A 15,169-nucleotide genomic window follows, 5' to 3' on the forward strand; every position below is an offset into this window, starting at 1 on the left:
ATTGAAAATCTCATATGCTACCAGAGAATCTACACTCAGAACACCTCAGAAACAACAAAACCCATTACCCCATGGGTTAGCAACCCATGGGGGTAGTTGGCACCCTCTGTGCACTACACCACCATTCTCTATGGGCCACCCCAGCATCCCCCAAGTGCAGTTATGGGGCTGCTGACACCTCCATTCTTCTTTATGGAGAAAAACCTTAAAGACACGTAAACAAAAATCACTTAAAAATCAGCCCTTTGCCCAATTCCTTTCAAATAATTCTGGTAGCTTCCTTGCCCCCCTTGGGAACTACCACCCACAACACTCCACTCTAGGCCACCCCTTTCCCCCTGACGTGAAGTTATACATTTGCTGCAATCCTCATTATTCCCTATGAGGAATTCAAAAATACTTTTAAAATTCACCAATAATCGGAGAAATGTCCGATTGCCTTGGGGTTTTGTGAGTGGTAGGCATCCCTGGGTGCCTACCACCCACCCCATGTTTGTTCCCCTAGGTGCTCCACAATAGGGGATATGGGCTGGTTTGGGTCCCATTTTACCCTAAAAAAAATAATTAAAAATATTTCAAATATTCATTAAAAAATCGTAGGAGTGTTCGATTGCTTCAGGGTTTGGATGGTTGTTGGCACCCATGAGTGCTCCACAAAGGGAATAATGGGCTGGTTCGAGTTCCATTGTACCATATGAGAAAAAATAAAAATAAATTTCAAAAATTCATTAAAAATCGCACAAGTGTCCGATTGCTTTGGGGTTTGGGTGGTAGGTACCCATGGGTGCCAGCTACCAACCCACACATTTTTGGAGGTTAGAACCAGTTCAAACCAGTTAAAATTCAAAATGAACCGGGCAGGTTCAAGCAAAACCAAAATCAAACCTCCCCCTCCTGGTTCGAACCCAGTTCAAATTTGAACCAAACTGGGCAAACCGGTTTTGTGCACATCCCTAGTCCACATGACCAGGGCACTACTTGCCCAACGACCACATCCACTGCTTGACTAGCAGCGTGCCCTGCTTCATGGAAGCTGGCACACTGCCCTTGTCAGTGCTAGTCGCAGGCACTAGTCGCAGGTGCGCTAACACTGCCAGCAGAGTCAAGGAGATCTGCATGATGCCGTCGCATGTGTCACCACATGAAGGTTATCCCCAGATGCTTAGCATCCTTGCCCTGACTGACCTGTGTCCTGCAGTGGACACAGTGAGCAGTGGTAGGGGCATCTTGAGGGACCCAAAAATGCCACCAAACATCACTGCTCTGGGTGGCTGCCGACGCCCTGGGTGCTGTCTTGGGCCTCTTGGGTGACGGTGGACCTGGGGGGGGCTGCTGGTGCTCTCCCACCGCTGTCACCCACCCCCCTTCCACCCTGTGTGGAAGAAGAAGCGTCTGGCTTCACTGGAGGAGGGACCGCTGCCCCACACACACACACGTGAGCAGCAGACCCTTCCCCCTTGGAGCCAGACTGGGAGGACCCAGCACTGGACTTCTCCATGACCTGACCATTATCGGGGGGGCACTGAATGGCGAGAGGAGCATTGGAGGGGCCGCAAGAGGGAGGGAAAATCTGGCTGCACTTCCAGCCGTCATGCCCCTGTCCCCCACCCCCGCCACAGAAGAAGCTTCCCTGGCAGGAGAGCCCCCCGCACCACCAGGCTCTGTGCAGGGCGGCAACATTGGTGACACACCACCCGATGGACTTGCCACTGGTCCAAGACCTGGCTCGGTGGCAGCAGGCTCCTCTGGATAGGAGAGCTTTTGCGCCACCGCCTCACCTAGGCCAAAGAATTCACCGATGGGGACTTGTGGGACACCAGGACTGTTGGAAATTCTCTGTGGTGAGAGAATCCCTTTCTTATTAGAGCAGAGTGCACAGAGGCACAACATAGCGGAAATTTAGTTAGGCATGCACATATGCTGAGAGTAAAGTAACTTGGAGCCAATTCATAGTTTCAAATCAATCTAAAAGGCATTTATTAAGGAACTCCATTCTAGATAGGAAAGTGAGGGGTTAGGATTTCTAATCTATCTATCTAGCTGGATGCAGATGGATTCTGCATCTTCTCTGCACCGATGGGGACTTGTGGGACACCAGGAGAGCACCTTTTCTGCCCCCCACCCTGGCCCCCTGCACTAGCTTGGGGATGGGGACCCCTCCCATCACTGCCTGCCAACCTGCTGCGAGCTCTGCTCGCCACACACCGCTCAGACATTCCCAAGACAACAGGGGCTTTTTAAAAAAATGTCTCATGTCCCATTTTTTCCATGTCCCAGGGGGCATATTTTGGATGTTTTCATCAAATTTGAAGTTCCTAAATTTTACCCCAAATTTGCTACCAGTGGAGGGGGTAAGATACTTCCTGATCAGGCTAACCTTGGCCATGCAACATGCCACAAGTGTTCATTGTGAGCTCAGAATGCTGTGTGAGCACGTTAATTTACACAGCAAGGAAAACCGTTCCTGGGTTTGAAAACTAGTCCCATCACAGGTATCCAGATCAATGAAAGAGGCATTTGCCCTATAATAAAGTTGCATCCCTATTACTCAGATGCCAGGCATGGGCTCAGAGAGCGTTTTTGACAACGTCCCCATATGTGTGTAATCCCATCAGTTGAGATGAAACAGCAAAAGAGCAACGCTGATGTGAAACAGCTGCCATTGTAATGGCAACATTGAGTTGCCATTACAAGTAATTGGAAACTGTCATTGGCCAAGTAATTGGAAACTGCACAACAGGTTATGTGGCCTAGAGCAAGTAATTTGCTCCCCAAAATTCTCCTCTGCAAATTTTGATGCCAGTGAATGCTTGCTTTATGCTGAATTTAATGCTTGCTCCAAGAGGTGGCCTGCCAAGAGTCTAAGTGAGGTTTCTGCATCAGATTTGGAGCAACATTAAGGGTGGTAGAATGGAAGACAGCCAGAGCTGACCTTGGGTGCACAATCTACTAGGAATGTACATAGAACCAGTTTGGCCAGTTTGGTTTGAATCTGGACTGGATTCAAACCGACCAAGTCTGGTCCAGTTCTGGGTCTGGTTGAACCGGGTCCGGTTTGGTTTGACCCCCAAGCTGGGCCAAACCGGTTCACAGACAGCATTGTAATGTTTCGCATCAGCATTGCTCTTTTGCTGTTTCAAAAGATCAACTGTCTCAACTGATGGGATTACACACATATGGGAACGTTGTAAAACACGCTCTCTCTGAGCCCGTGCCTGGCATCTGAGTAACCGCTCTGGGCTCCTTGGAGGAAGAGCGGGATATAAATGTAAAAATAAAATAAAAAATAATAGGGATACAACTTTATTACAGAGCAAATGCCTCTTTCATTGACCTGAATACACAGTACCTGTGATGGGACTAGTTTTCAAACCCAGGAACAGTTTTCCGTGCTCTAAATTAAGGTGCATCTGAGCTCACACAGAATACTTATGGCATGCTGCATGGCCAAGGCTAGCCTGATCAGGACGTACCTCCCCCCCCCTCCACTGGTAGCAAATTTGGGGTAAAATTTAGGGACTTCAAATTTGATGAAAACATCCAAAATATGCCCCCTGAGACATGGAATTGCTTTGGGGAAGGGAGGGCTCCATCCTCCCTTCTCCAAAGTAACCAATTGAGGGTTGAGGAAGGGTGAGATTTGAAAGTCCATGTGTGCTTAGCTTTAGGGATGTGCGCTTCGTTTCGATACAAAACGTTTTGTGAACAAAACAGGCCATTTTAGCTGTTTTGTAGCCAAAACAAAACACCCAATGCTCAAAACAGAAAATTTTGTAGCCAAAACAAAACATCCCTGTTTCGGATACAAAATGTTTTGTTGTTTCGGCTGTTTTGGAACTCCATTTTGCAATCGCAGAAGTCTTTCTCCTTCAGTCTCCATTTTTAGTTTTGACATTTCTTTGAATGTCCAGCCCTTCCAGCTCACAGATGCCTGCCACAACCCAGATTCCAAAGGAATAGGGCAAAGAGCTGATTTCTTAGGAATTGTTGGAAGTTTACGCTTCTTTAAGGTTCCCCCACACCCAGGGAATAATGGAGGTTTCAGCAGAGTGTAGATTCTCTGGTAGCATATGAGATTTTCAATGACAAACCATGAATCCACTCTCATATGCTACCAGAGAATCTACACTCAAAACATCTCAGAAACAACAGAACCCAGTACCTCATGGGTTAGCAACCCATGGGGGTGGTTGGCATTCTATGTGGTCTACACCACCACTCGCTCTGGGCCACCCTGGTGCCCCCCAAGTGCAGTTATGGGGCAGGAATTATGGAGGTCCATCATTCCCTATGGGGAAGAACTTTACAGACACACAAACTCCATTACATCTTTAAAAATCAGCCTTCTGCCCAATTCCTTTGAAATAATTCTGGCAGCTTCCTTGCCCCCACTGGGCACTACCACCCACCCTACTCTGCTCTGGGCCACCCCTTTGCCCCCAACATGAAGCTATACTACTTTTAAAACCTCAATTCTTCCCTAAGGGAAAAATCCTATACTTCAAAAATTCACCAAAATCCAGCCCTTTGCCCAATTCCTCTGAAATATGGGTGGTAGTTTCCACCCATTGGGCACTACCATTCCCACCCACTAGTTTTTCCCTGGGGCCATTTTTTAAAATTCAAAACGTTTCGGATTCAGATTTTTCAATTTCGAACAAAGAACAAAATTGGGGTGTTTCGGATTGGCTAGTTTTGAACAAAGAACAAAACGGGGGTGTTTCAGATTCGGGCCAAAAACAAAGAAACAAAAAAATGCACAACCCTATAACTTAGCTTAGGCCATGGAGGCTCAACTTCAGCTCTCCTGCAGATGTTGGCCTACAACTCCCATAATTCCTGGCTATTGGCCACTATAGCTGGGGATGATGGGAGTTGTAGTCCAAAAGCAGCTGGGGGGCCTAAGTTGGGCAGGCCTGGCTTAGGCAGCACAATTAATCCATCTTGTCCCCTCACAGGATTAGCACCTGAATACTAGTTTCTGCTTCAGGCAGGACCTTTTTTAGAGGTCCCAGGCAGGAGGAATTGCCTCAAGCTCCACACATTTAGGGTGCACTATCCAAAGTATGGTTGCGTATCTGATATGATCAGATTGATTCTTTTCATTCATGGCAGTAAAGTTAAACATTAAAAAAAATTAATAACTCTCCAGGATCCATCGTTATTTCAGTGTTTAGTTATTGTATTGTTACAGTGGCTGACATACTGCACAACATTATGCACATGGTGGAACATGATGCGCACAACATTTTTGCAAATGAAGTTATGCAACAGTGCCACCATTATATCTAATAGCCACTTTCAAGCAACTCAATTTGTGCGATTTTTGTGCTTGTGCAAAAGTGCTCTTGCACAACTGCACAAACATTATGTTCCACCACGTGCAGAACTTTTCACAGTACTTTACTAAAAAGAAGGAAGTCAAGAGGGCCTCAGATGAACATTCTGACCTCAGGCCTCTTAGAATCTTAAAAAGGTCTTGGCTGCAGGGGATGTTTCCCCTGGGGCAGAAGGGGGCATATCTGTGCTAGCCATCACATAGAACAGGCGTGTGGGGAAGTAGGACATCATCTCAACCCTTCCAATGTTACGGGGTCTCTACTATCAACAGAGACTCTCTCCTACCCTGCCCTCCCCATGCCCTTTTGGGCTCCCATTGCATCCACAAGTGAGCTATCCACTTTAGAAATATATATATAGAAATGCTCCTAGATACCTTTGGGATAGGGCCAAAGCTCAGGGCTTTGCATGCCCATGCCGTACATGCATAAGTCCTACATCAATCCTTGGAATCTCCATCTAAAAGGATCTTGGATTAGGGAGATTGGCAAAGACCTTGAAGAAGTGCAGCCAATCAAAAGAGACAATACAGGGCTCAATACAGAACAGCTTGTTATGTACTCAGGTGCATGTATCCAAGTACAAAGTACATGGACCTCAAAATACATGAACTTGGAATGGTGCATACATATTTAAATTGCTGGGTTGGTTTGGTTTTGGTTTTTGTTTTTAGCAAATTCACAGGAAGGGTGGGCCAATCTTTTCCCGATATTGTTTGAGAATTTGCCAAGAAAAACAGGGACTTAAATGTTTGTTCATCATTCAAAATTGATGCAAGGTGCATACGTTTGGTATTGGGCAGGATTAGCCCAAGACATGTTGGCTCCTGAGGCAGGAAATTCAAAGGACACCCCCTCCTGTTAACAGACAACCTGGAGTACAACCCACAAGGAAGTTCTGCTGGATACACCCCACTGAAATGATTTTCAGTTCATTTTAGAACCAGATATCTTTCTCACAGATTGTGCCCATAATGAGTCAAATCAGTCTGTCTCCCACTCTAGCAGTCTTTATGGTCAAGACAGCTCGCCAATGAGGCGAGATGAGGCAGTGGCCTCAGGTAGTGTGCCTGAGCCCTGGGATGGTAGGTTGCGTACATCTTGCCCCACCCTCCAATACCAGGGGCCACCGCCTCACCTGTCTTGCTGCTCACACTCCCTTCCACTGCCGCTGCCTGTCACCATTTCCCAACCAACTAGTGCAGTGCTAGGTGGCTGGAGGATTCTTCTCTCTCCCCCCCCCTCAGAAAATAATGTTCTTAGCTTTGAGTGAACCCATTCATGTTTGAAGCCTTGAATGAGGAAGAGTGGTAAAATCCTGTGGTCCACCGAAAAGCGTTGCTCCCCAAGAAATTGCTGGCCATTTCACTTCTGAATCCAAATCCTCTGAACCTCCTGCAACATCCTTTTTTGCACATTGCCTTTCAGCTCCAGAGTCCTGCAAAACAAAACAAAAACTCCACAGTCAGGTAAAATGCCAGCTGTGTAAGAATTTAAAAGCCAAAGTAGCCACTTTAACACATAGAATGTGGTGCAGTGGCAGACGGGAGGTTCTTGCTTGTCAGAGGAGAAATCTGAGCACTCTTCCCAAACTGACACAAGATCTGTGTAATAGCTGTGTTTGATTACAGATTCCAAAGTGGAGCAACAGTGTGAGAAGTGCAGTTTGCATAAGGATATGACTCTCTAATCTGTCAGAAGTATTGCCTCACAGGTGCATTCACAGGGGTTTAGTCATTTCCAGAATTCCTTAACACACAATTCCCGCTTTATTACAGGGACCAAACCTTGTAAGCTCAGTGCCCTCTCCATACACTAGGAACTTGGGGGCTGGCGAGGACTGTGGCCCAGTAACCTCTGAGCACTGTCGTGATACAAAGAATAATGCAAGAGGAACAAGCTTGGCTCACAGGATTTTATTATCTCTGGATTTCTGGATGCTCTGATGAGCACAGTTACACGGCAGAGTGTTTGTTAGCCACCACCTACTCTAAACTGCTAAGAAACCCTCAGCCAAGGACGATGAAATTAATAATGCCTACTTCCTGCAAACAGCTGCTTTTTGAAACAGATGAAGATATTGGGATTTCCACTCATGGCAGAGAATCTCCCGCAGCTGTAACAGCACCCCCGGACCTGGCAGTGAGGTCTAACCTGGCTTGAATTTGAGCTGAGCCAGGCATATGTTTGGTGGGCACAAAGCTGAACATGCCCAGTTCAGTTTGAGTCTGGTTCAGACTCGAATCGAACTGGGCAAATGGGTTTTGTGCATACCTCTACTGGTATGCCATTTTTGGAAGGGCAGTATAGGAATTTAATTCATCATCATCATCATCATCATCATCATCAGCCAGTTACAAAAAGCAGCTTTACTGGGAACAGCTTATATCCTGCGACAATATCTATAACAACAGCAACAACATTGACAATAAAATTCAGCAATCCCAGGTCCTTGGGAAGGACTCAATGTCTGGATAGAACAAACCAGTCAATAACACCTGTCTGACTGTGTAAATAAGTAATAATAATAATAATAATAATAATAATAATAATAATAAATAATAATAAAGAAGAATTGTTAATTGAACTTTATGCTTAACTATGTGCTTAACTACTGTATCATAACCCTGATTTATGATACAGGTGGTTTGTTATTGTTTTTTTGTTTTTGGGGGGTTGGGCTTCTGTTTGTAAACTGTGTGGGTTTGTGACTGTAATAAAGGAATTGATTGATCGGGCATTGCCTACCTTTCCTTCGCTCACCACTCACCCCTCACCCCTGGTGCTTGCTGAGGCAGAAGGCTAGTGAGGAGGCAGTTCTTCCCATCACCCAGCATCCCACATGGCTTCCCCACTGCATGCCCACACATGCAGCGGCCATTTGCAGAGTCAGCAGACAAAAATGTGCTGACTCCTTCAAATAGGGTCTTACCTGCTGATACTTCATGTGGCTGCCGCCGTGGAGTTGGGGTCAGCGAAGTGAGTGGTGGAAGCCTGTGCAGGTGGGTGAGCGAAGCGGCAAAGGCACCCGCAGCCCATATGCCCTACACAATGGAAGTCATGCCGCTGCTAAAGTACAATTGGACTACATTTCTTAATTTTTATTTTTTTAAAATATTGTGCCATTATTGTTTTGCTGTGACTAACAGTATAAACAATAAACATAAACAATGCCATAAAGTTAAAACAATAAATATCAAGATACAAATACCACAAAACAAATATCCACAGTAGATGCAAAATTCTCATGGAATAAAATGGTCATTTCTCACTGAGTGATATAAAGCAATGTTTTGATGAAAAATAATTTTTTTCAGTAGGCGAAACCAAAAGATGGATTTGGATTGCCTGATCTCACAAGGCAAGGAGTTCCTCAAGCTGGGAGTCACTACAGAAAAGGCCTTCTCACCTATCACCACTTAGTGTGTCAAAAAGAAAAAATGTGGGATGTTCAACGGGGCCTTAACAAATGTCCTTAGGGGGTCAGACAGTACAGTACAGGGGCAGTCACTTCTTTAGGTTTCTTGGTCCCGAGCGCTTTAGACTAACATCCAGAATTGGATCCAGAAACAGCTCAGCAGCCAGAGTAGTCACATGCTCAGCAGCTAGTGTCATCAGCAAAGTCACATGATGCTAATAAAGATGCCTGTCAGCATCTTAGCAGCAGGATTCTGAGCTGGTGGCGGTGCTGAATGGTTTTCAAGGACAGCCCCACATAGAACATGTTAATAGTAATTCCAACTAGATGTCAGCAAAGTATGCATGATGAGTAGGACCAGATCTGATCTCTCCAGTAGAGGTATGCACAAAACCAATTTGCCCAGTTCGAATCGAGTCTGAACCAGACTCGAACTGAACTGGGCATGTTCAGCTTTGTGCCCGCCAAACATACGCCCGGCTCAGCTCAAATTCAAGCCAGGTTAGAACTCACTGCCAGGTCTGGGGGTGCTGCTACAGCTGCAGGAGACTCTCTGCCCTCTCCCCTCCCCCTGCCAGCCTTTTCCCGCTCTTCAAAGGGGCATTTCAGCCCATTTTGGGGGCTTTCTGGCCCTTCCTCCTCTGGCAGCAGCCATTTTGGAGGCCACTGCGTATATGCCCTGTCCATTTGTGTGACCTGGGGGCCAGGACGCCTGCGTGGCAGCCTCCAAAATTGCCACCGCCACTGGAGTAAGGGCCAAAGGCCGGTAGGAGGAGGAAAGATGGCAGGGATCCTCCCATGCGATATAGAGAGACAGAGACAGAGATCTCCTGTGGGGTTCAGCTCAAAGTGTCCAGCTCAGGGGTGAGCCCTCAAGCCAGCCCAGTTCAATGGTGAACTGGCTTGAACTCCAGCTGGTTCACACAACTCTACTCTCCAGGAACAGGTACGGTTAGTTCATCCGCCAAAGCAAGTGGCAGAAACCTCCCAACCACTCAGGGCTGACCTCTGCACTAGGCAGACCTAGGCAGTCACCTAGGGCACCACATCTGAAGAAGGGGGGTTACCACTGCATCCTGCAGTGAATAGCTGCTGTGGCTTCCAGAGAGAGGAGAGCTGGTCTTGTGGTAGCAAGCATGACTTGTCCCCTTAGCTAAGCAGGATCTGCCCCAGTTGCATTTGAATGGGAGGCTAGACGTGTGAGCACTGTAAGATATTCTCCTTGGGATGGAGCCGTTCTGGGAAGAGCAGAAAGTTCCAAGTTCTCTCCCTGGCATCTCCAAGATAGGGCTGAGAGAGATTCCTGCCTGCCACCTTGGAGAAGATGCTGCCAGTCTGTGTAGGCAATACTGAGCTAGATAGACCAATGGTCTGACTCAGTATATGGCAGCTGCCTATGTTCCTATGACAGGGAGCAGTGAGGAATCAGATTATACTTCCAAAAATTGGTAAAAATGTTCCACTACTGCCACACTACTACTACTACTACTACTACTACTACTACTTATATACCACTTTTCAACAAGAGTTTCCAAAGAAAAATAATAAATGGATGGATGGATGGATGGATGGATGGATGGATGAGATAATTACATAGGAAGCTGCTTTCTACCAAGTCAGACCCTTGGTCCATCTAGCTCAGTACTATCTACCCAGAGTGACAGTGGCTTCACCAAGGTTGCAGGGAGAAAGGCTCACAGTCTAAAAAGAAACGTAAGGTAGACACCAACAAAAGCCATGGGAGAGATGTGGTGCTGGGGCTGGATAGGGCCAGTTGCTCTCCCACTGATAAATATAAAAGAGTCACCACTTTAAAAGGTGCCTCTGCTCAGTTAGCACTCTGTCACTTGTACCACTGCCCAGCCCCATGTCCACTCCCAGTGCTCAGCTGCCTGATGTGTATGCGCAGTGGCCATTTGTGTTGGAGATGGACTTCCAGTGCATCGACCTTTTGCACCAACTATCCTAATGACCACTAGGGGCATTGGGAGTAGAGATGGTGAGTAAGGGTCTCCCTGACTGTTCTACCTGTCTCTACTCTATGACCCGTGATCTGACTCTTCCGCATTTCCTGTGCTGAGTCACATTCCTTCATCTTTTCCTAGAGAGCAGTTGGAAACATCTCTCTCCTTCCTTACCTATCCATTATGTAGTCCTTTAGAATAGGCAGAGGCGTAACTATGGGGGGGCAGGGGGGGCACGTGCCCCGGGCACCATCTTTTCTGGTCACGTGGGGGGCGCCACCATGACAAAAAAAATTTTTTTTTAATTTTTTAAAAAAGATTTTGTTAATAAAAATGTTTCCTGCTCAGTGCAGCAGCGCTGCAGCAGTCAAGGGAGCGCGTCGGCGCCCCCTCTCCCACAAGCGGTCCCTTCCGCGCCGCCCGCGCCCCCCCCATTGCTTTGCTAGCGCCTGGCGGCCAGTCAGTGGCCTGGCTTGGCAGCGGCGGCGGGCGCTTGTGAGAAAAAACCTAAGTATAATGTAGTATGTTGGGGGCGCGCGGGGGGTGCCATTTCAGTGCTTGCCCTGGGTGCCGTTTTCCCTAGTTACGCCTCTGAGAATAGGTTTAGGTGTTTCCTATCCAAGTAGATTTAACCAATAAATATTTAATATTTAGTTCTACAAGGATCTCCATGTGTTTTCTCTAAATAGCTGCAACAACTAAACCATCCTCTGCTACCCACTCTGTAACTGGAGTGTGTGCTCATTCCTTAATGCTCTGCTATTTTTACCTACTGGGGTAAAAATCAACAACCTCTAACAATTTGAGGAGCCAGCCCAGTAAAATACTTTGCCAGACTGACCCTGCCATGCATACACACTGGCCAAATGAGCGGCAGGGACAGACTCTTTACAGAACTGGACAGTGAGGTGGGGTGGCAGCAGCAGGACATCCTGTGCATTTTTAAAGCTATAATCTGCTTCTTCGCCACCACCACCACCACCTTGTTCCAGCCATTGCTGGCTCCTAAGTATTACTTTGGGTCCCACCCCACATTCAGTTACAATTGTTTTCCATATGGTATAGAAACAGAAGGGGAGGCACCAAAGTCATACTGCATCTAGGGCACTAAAATCTCTAGGGCTGGCCCTGCAACCCCTGGTGCAATCTGTACTTCATGCTACAGACCTTCAAGCTACAGACCTGGTCCTTCAAGATGAGTGCAATAAGCTAACATACTGCTCCCAAACTGGGAGGTCTTCTGACCAAGAATACTTCTCTTATCTGGGCTTAATTTAACTTGTTCGCCTACATCCAACCCATCAGTGATTCCAAACAGCCTCCACAATTTCCCCAGCCTGGTGCAGAATAGAAATATAAAGCTGGTGGCTATCATCTGCACACATGGATGATGGAACATTGCTGAGAGGTCCAGCAGAAGCAAGAGGAGCACAGTCGCCCTATCTAGTTCTCGGTGTAGATCAATACCATATTGAACAGGGTGTATTCCAGATTACATGCTGCAATGTACTCACAACATATCCGCTAAGTGCCCCTCTGTATTTTATTTATTTGTTCGATTTCTATACTGCCCTTACAGAATAGCTCAGGGTGGTATTGCCCATGTTTCCACATTGGTGTCGCTGCATTGTCAGCAGTGTGCCATTCATATTTCCTATGCCTTGATTCGAATTTTAATGATGCTTTTTTGCCCTACAAAGTTGTGAATGTGCTGCAGGGAAGTAGCAGTATTTTTCCATTGTAGGGAGCCTTGCCCCAAATTTTACCCATTGCAGCATGTGGCCGTACAGACAGTTCTCCCCCACCGCCCCATGCTTGCTTCCCCCACCCCCTCGCTGCGGGGAAAGAAACAGGCCAGGAGAAATCTTGGCTTTCCCCTCTTTTCCTCCCCACAGATCCCAAACCACACACCTCCCTCCTCCTCTGCTTGCTTCCAATATAACTTGAGCTTGTCCACACAGAAGGAGAGGGGAGAGCAGCTGAGCAGATTTCTGAATCCAACCCTTTCTCATGCACTTTTTACTGAAGAGGAAGCCGATTGAACTGAATCATTTACTTCTGTGCAATCCCACTTGCTTACTACAAGGCAAAGGGCAGGGAGAAAGAACAGTCACTTACTGAAAAGGAAGCCCATTGAACTGAATCATGATTCTTTTACTTCTGTGCAATCCCACAGCCCTCACTGGAGAAGCACTTGCCTCCCCTCCACCTCTTCCCACTTATTTATTTATTTCTCTGGAGGCACGCTGCCACCATCCTCCCTCCTCAGGAGAAGTCCTGGCAGCAGGGAAGCCGCGAGGGCAATGGTGGAGAGGAGAAAGGTGCCCCACCACCACCTCCAGGCTCCCCAGCCCTAGCGAGGCTCTGCCTGGGGCACCGACTGAGGAGGAGTGGCAGAGGCGGCTGCTGCTATGGCCGCCCCCAGCAGCCCCAGAGGGGGAGTTGAGGGGCTGCTGGCCACCACCGCCATGGAAGAGAGCACCCACCTGGGTCCACCAGTTCCTCCCTTTCCCCCTTCCAGGCTCACCACAGGATTCCCTTTTGCTCCACCATTTTTAAAAAAAAAATCTAAATTTTTATTCCTGGAATCACTTGCGCAAGGATGCAACGACAAAAGGTTTTGGTTTGGAATGGTGCTCCCCCTCCCCCCCGCCCCCGGTGGATTAGTGCAAGGTAGCTAAGAAATTTTATATTTATTTATTTATTTATTTATTTATTTAAAAAGGTCGTCACGTCACACACACTCCACAACGCTATTGGCCCAGATGGAGCAGGAGGATAGGGAAGAAAAATGTGTTTCAATGAGAATATGGACACTCCTGCCTGGAAAATACATTGCAGTGGACGGAAAATATCAATGGCCACCAGCTTATAACGAAGTATTAAACAACCCTTTACTCTCATTTTGAAACAGTTGCACTATTCCGTCACGGTTTGCAACACATTAACTGTTGTAAACCTCATAGTCCGGAAAATGCCCATGGGATGTTCCAAGGACATTGACTGCACACTAACTATTTACTTTTGCATTTTGTTGAAGGAGTCACTCTGTTTTTGTGTTTATAGAGACTATTATCACTTGATCATTGAATTGGTCTTGTGCAACGACTAACATGGATGACAGCAGAATGATTTTTTTAAAAATGTAAATACAGTATATGAATTATGAGATAAGGAAGTCAGATCTGCAGCTGTCACCGGAAGTCTCACTGTTAGCAAAACTGGCAGCCAGCCATTCTTATTTGCTTAGCCACATAACAGCCCTGAACATTCTTCTTCTCATGACCATCCTGTTTTTAGACCGTATACATACTGATCTTAGACAGGAAATAATTTCACATGACAAGGGTAGAAGAAGATCCCGCTGGCTTTGCCAATCTGCCAGAGCTTCAACAGCTACTTTGACTCTACTGACTTCAGCAGAACTTCAACATTAACCTACAAATGCCTTTGGGGCAGCTGGCTAAAACAGCCTCTCTGAAGAAATATGTGGAGATACTCCAAGCGTCTGCAGAGTTTCAGAGTGTTCCTGTACAACAGAAACATTTTATTTGCATTATTTATTGTACATTATTTTGACTTTCTAGGAGAAAATCAGGAGGAAATGAGGAAAATAAAACAAATATAATACAGAATTGCAATATTAACAACAACAACAACAACAACAACAACTTTATTTGTTAGCCACTCCATAACAAATTGTTCTCTGGGTTGCTTACAACACAACATTAAAAACATGAGATAAAAACACATAACAGATTAAATCATAACAGACCAAAAAAGGGAGGAGGGAGAAAATACAAAATGCAATACAAAACTATTTTAAAGACTTTTTAAAAAAATCAGTTAAAATCAGATTAAAATTTAAAAGACCTGAGCAGTATTCCCTCTAACAAAGATTCCCAGATGTTGTTGACTACAACTCACAGAATCCGCAGCGGCAGTGGCTTTTGCTTGGGGATTCTGGGAGTTGTAATCAACAGCATCTGGGATTCTCTGTTAGAAGGAATATTGGACCCGAGTGAACAAAAAAGTCTTTGTGAACACAACTTGGGATCTCTCCCTCCCTCCCCCTCTCTCTCACACAAGCACGCACGCTCGCATATATAAAGGAGCAGCCCAAATCTCCAACCTTCCCAGAAAATTCACATAGATATTAAACTATATGAAAGACTAGATTGCTCCTTGCAGTATCCCATAAGCCACCAGCCATGAGGTAGAGCAGCATCTCCCATCACCACCTTCTGGGACCTCTCCTCCAGGTATGACTGGAGTCCCTGAAGGAGAGTGGCCCTGCTCCTAGCTCTGTTCCTGCTTGGCAATGAAGAAGAATCCCATAGTCAATGGAATCAAAAGCCATTGACCATAGGTCACACTCCATCTTCCAGTGCAGGCCATCCAGTAGAGCGGCTGAGGCAGTTTCTGACTCTAGACCAGGCCAGAAGTCA

At 46.4% G+C, this 15,169-nt stretch overlaps 1 protein-coding gene across 1 annotated transcript in view; it reads right to left on the bottom strand.

Moving 5' to 3' along the window:
- Window positions 1-4,146: 4,146 nt before the first annotated feature.
- Window positions 4,147-15,169, bottom strand: part of LOC128330352 (leucine-rich repeat-containing protein 37B-like) — a 70,395-nt gene continuing 59,372 nt past the window's right edge. The window contains exon 7 of the mRNA XM_053263068.1: window positions 4,147-6,777. Within this exon, the coding sequence (XP_053119043.1) occupies window positions 6,705-6,777 (73 nt within the window). The 3' untranslated portion in view covers window positions 4,147-6,704. The remainder of the gene's footprint in view (window positions 6,778-15,169) is intronic.

Source organism: Hemicordylus capensis, chromosome 6 (genome assembly GCF_027244095.1).
Source record: "Hemicordylus capensis ecotype Gifberg chromosome 6, rHemCap1.1.pri, whole genome shotgun sequence".
NCBI classification, from domain to species: domain Eukaryota; kingdom Metazoa; phylum Chordata; class Lepidosauria; order Squamata; family Cordylidae; genus Hemicordylus; species Hemicordylus capensis.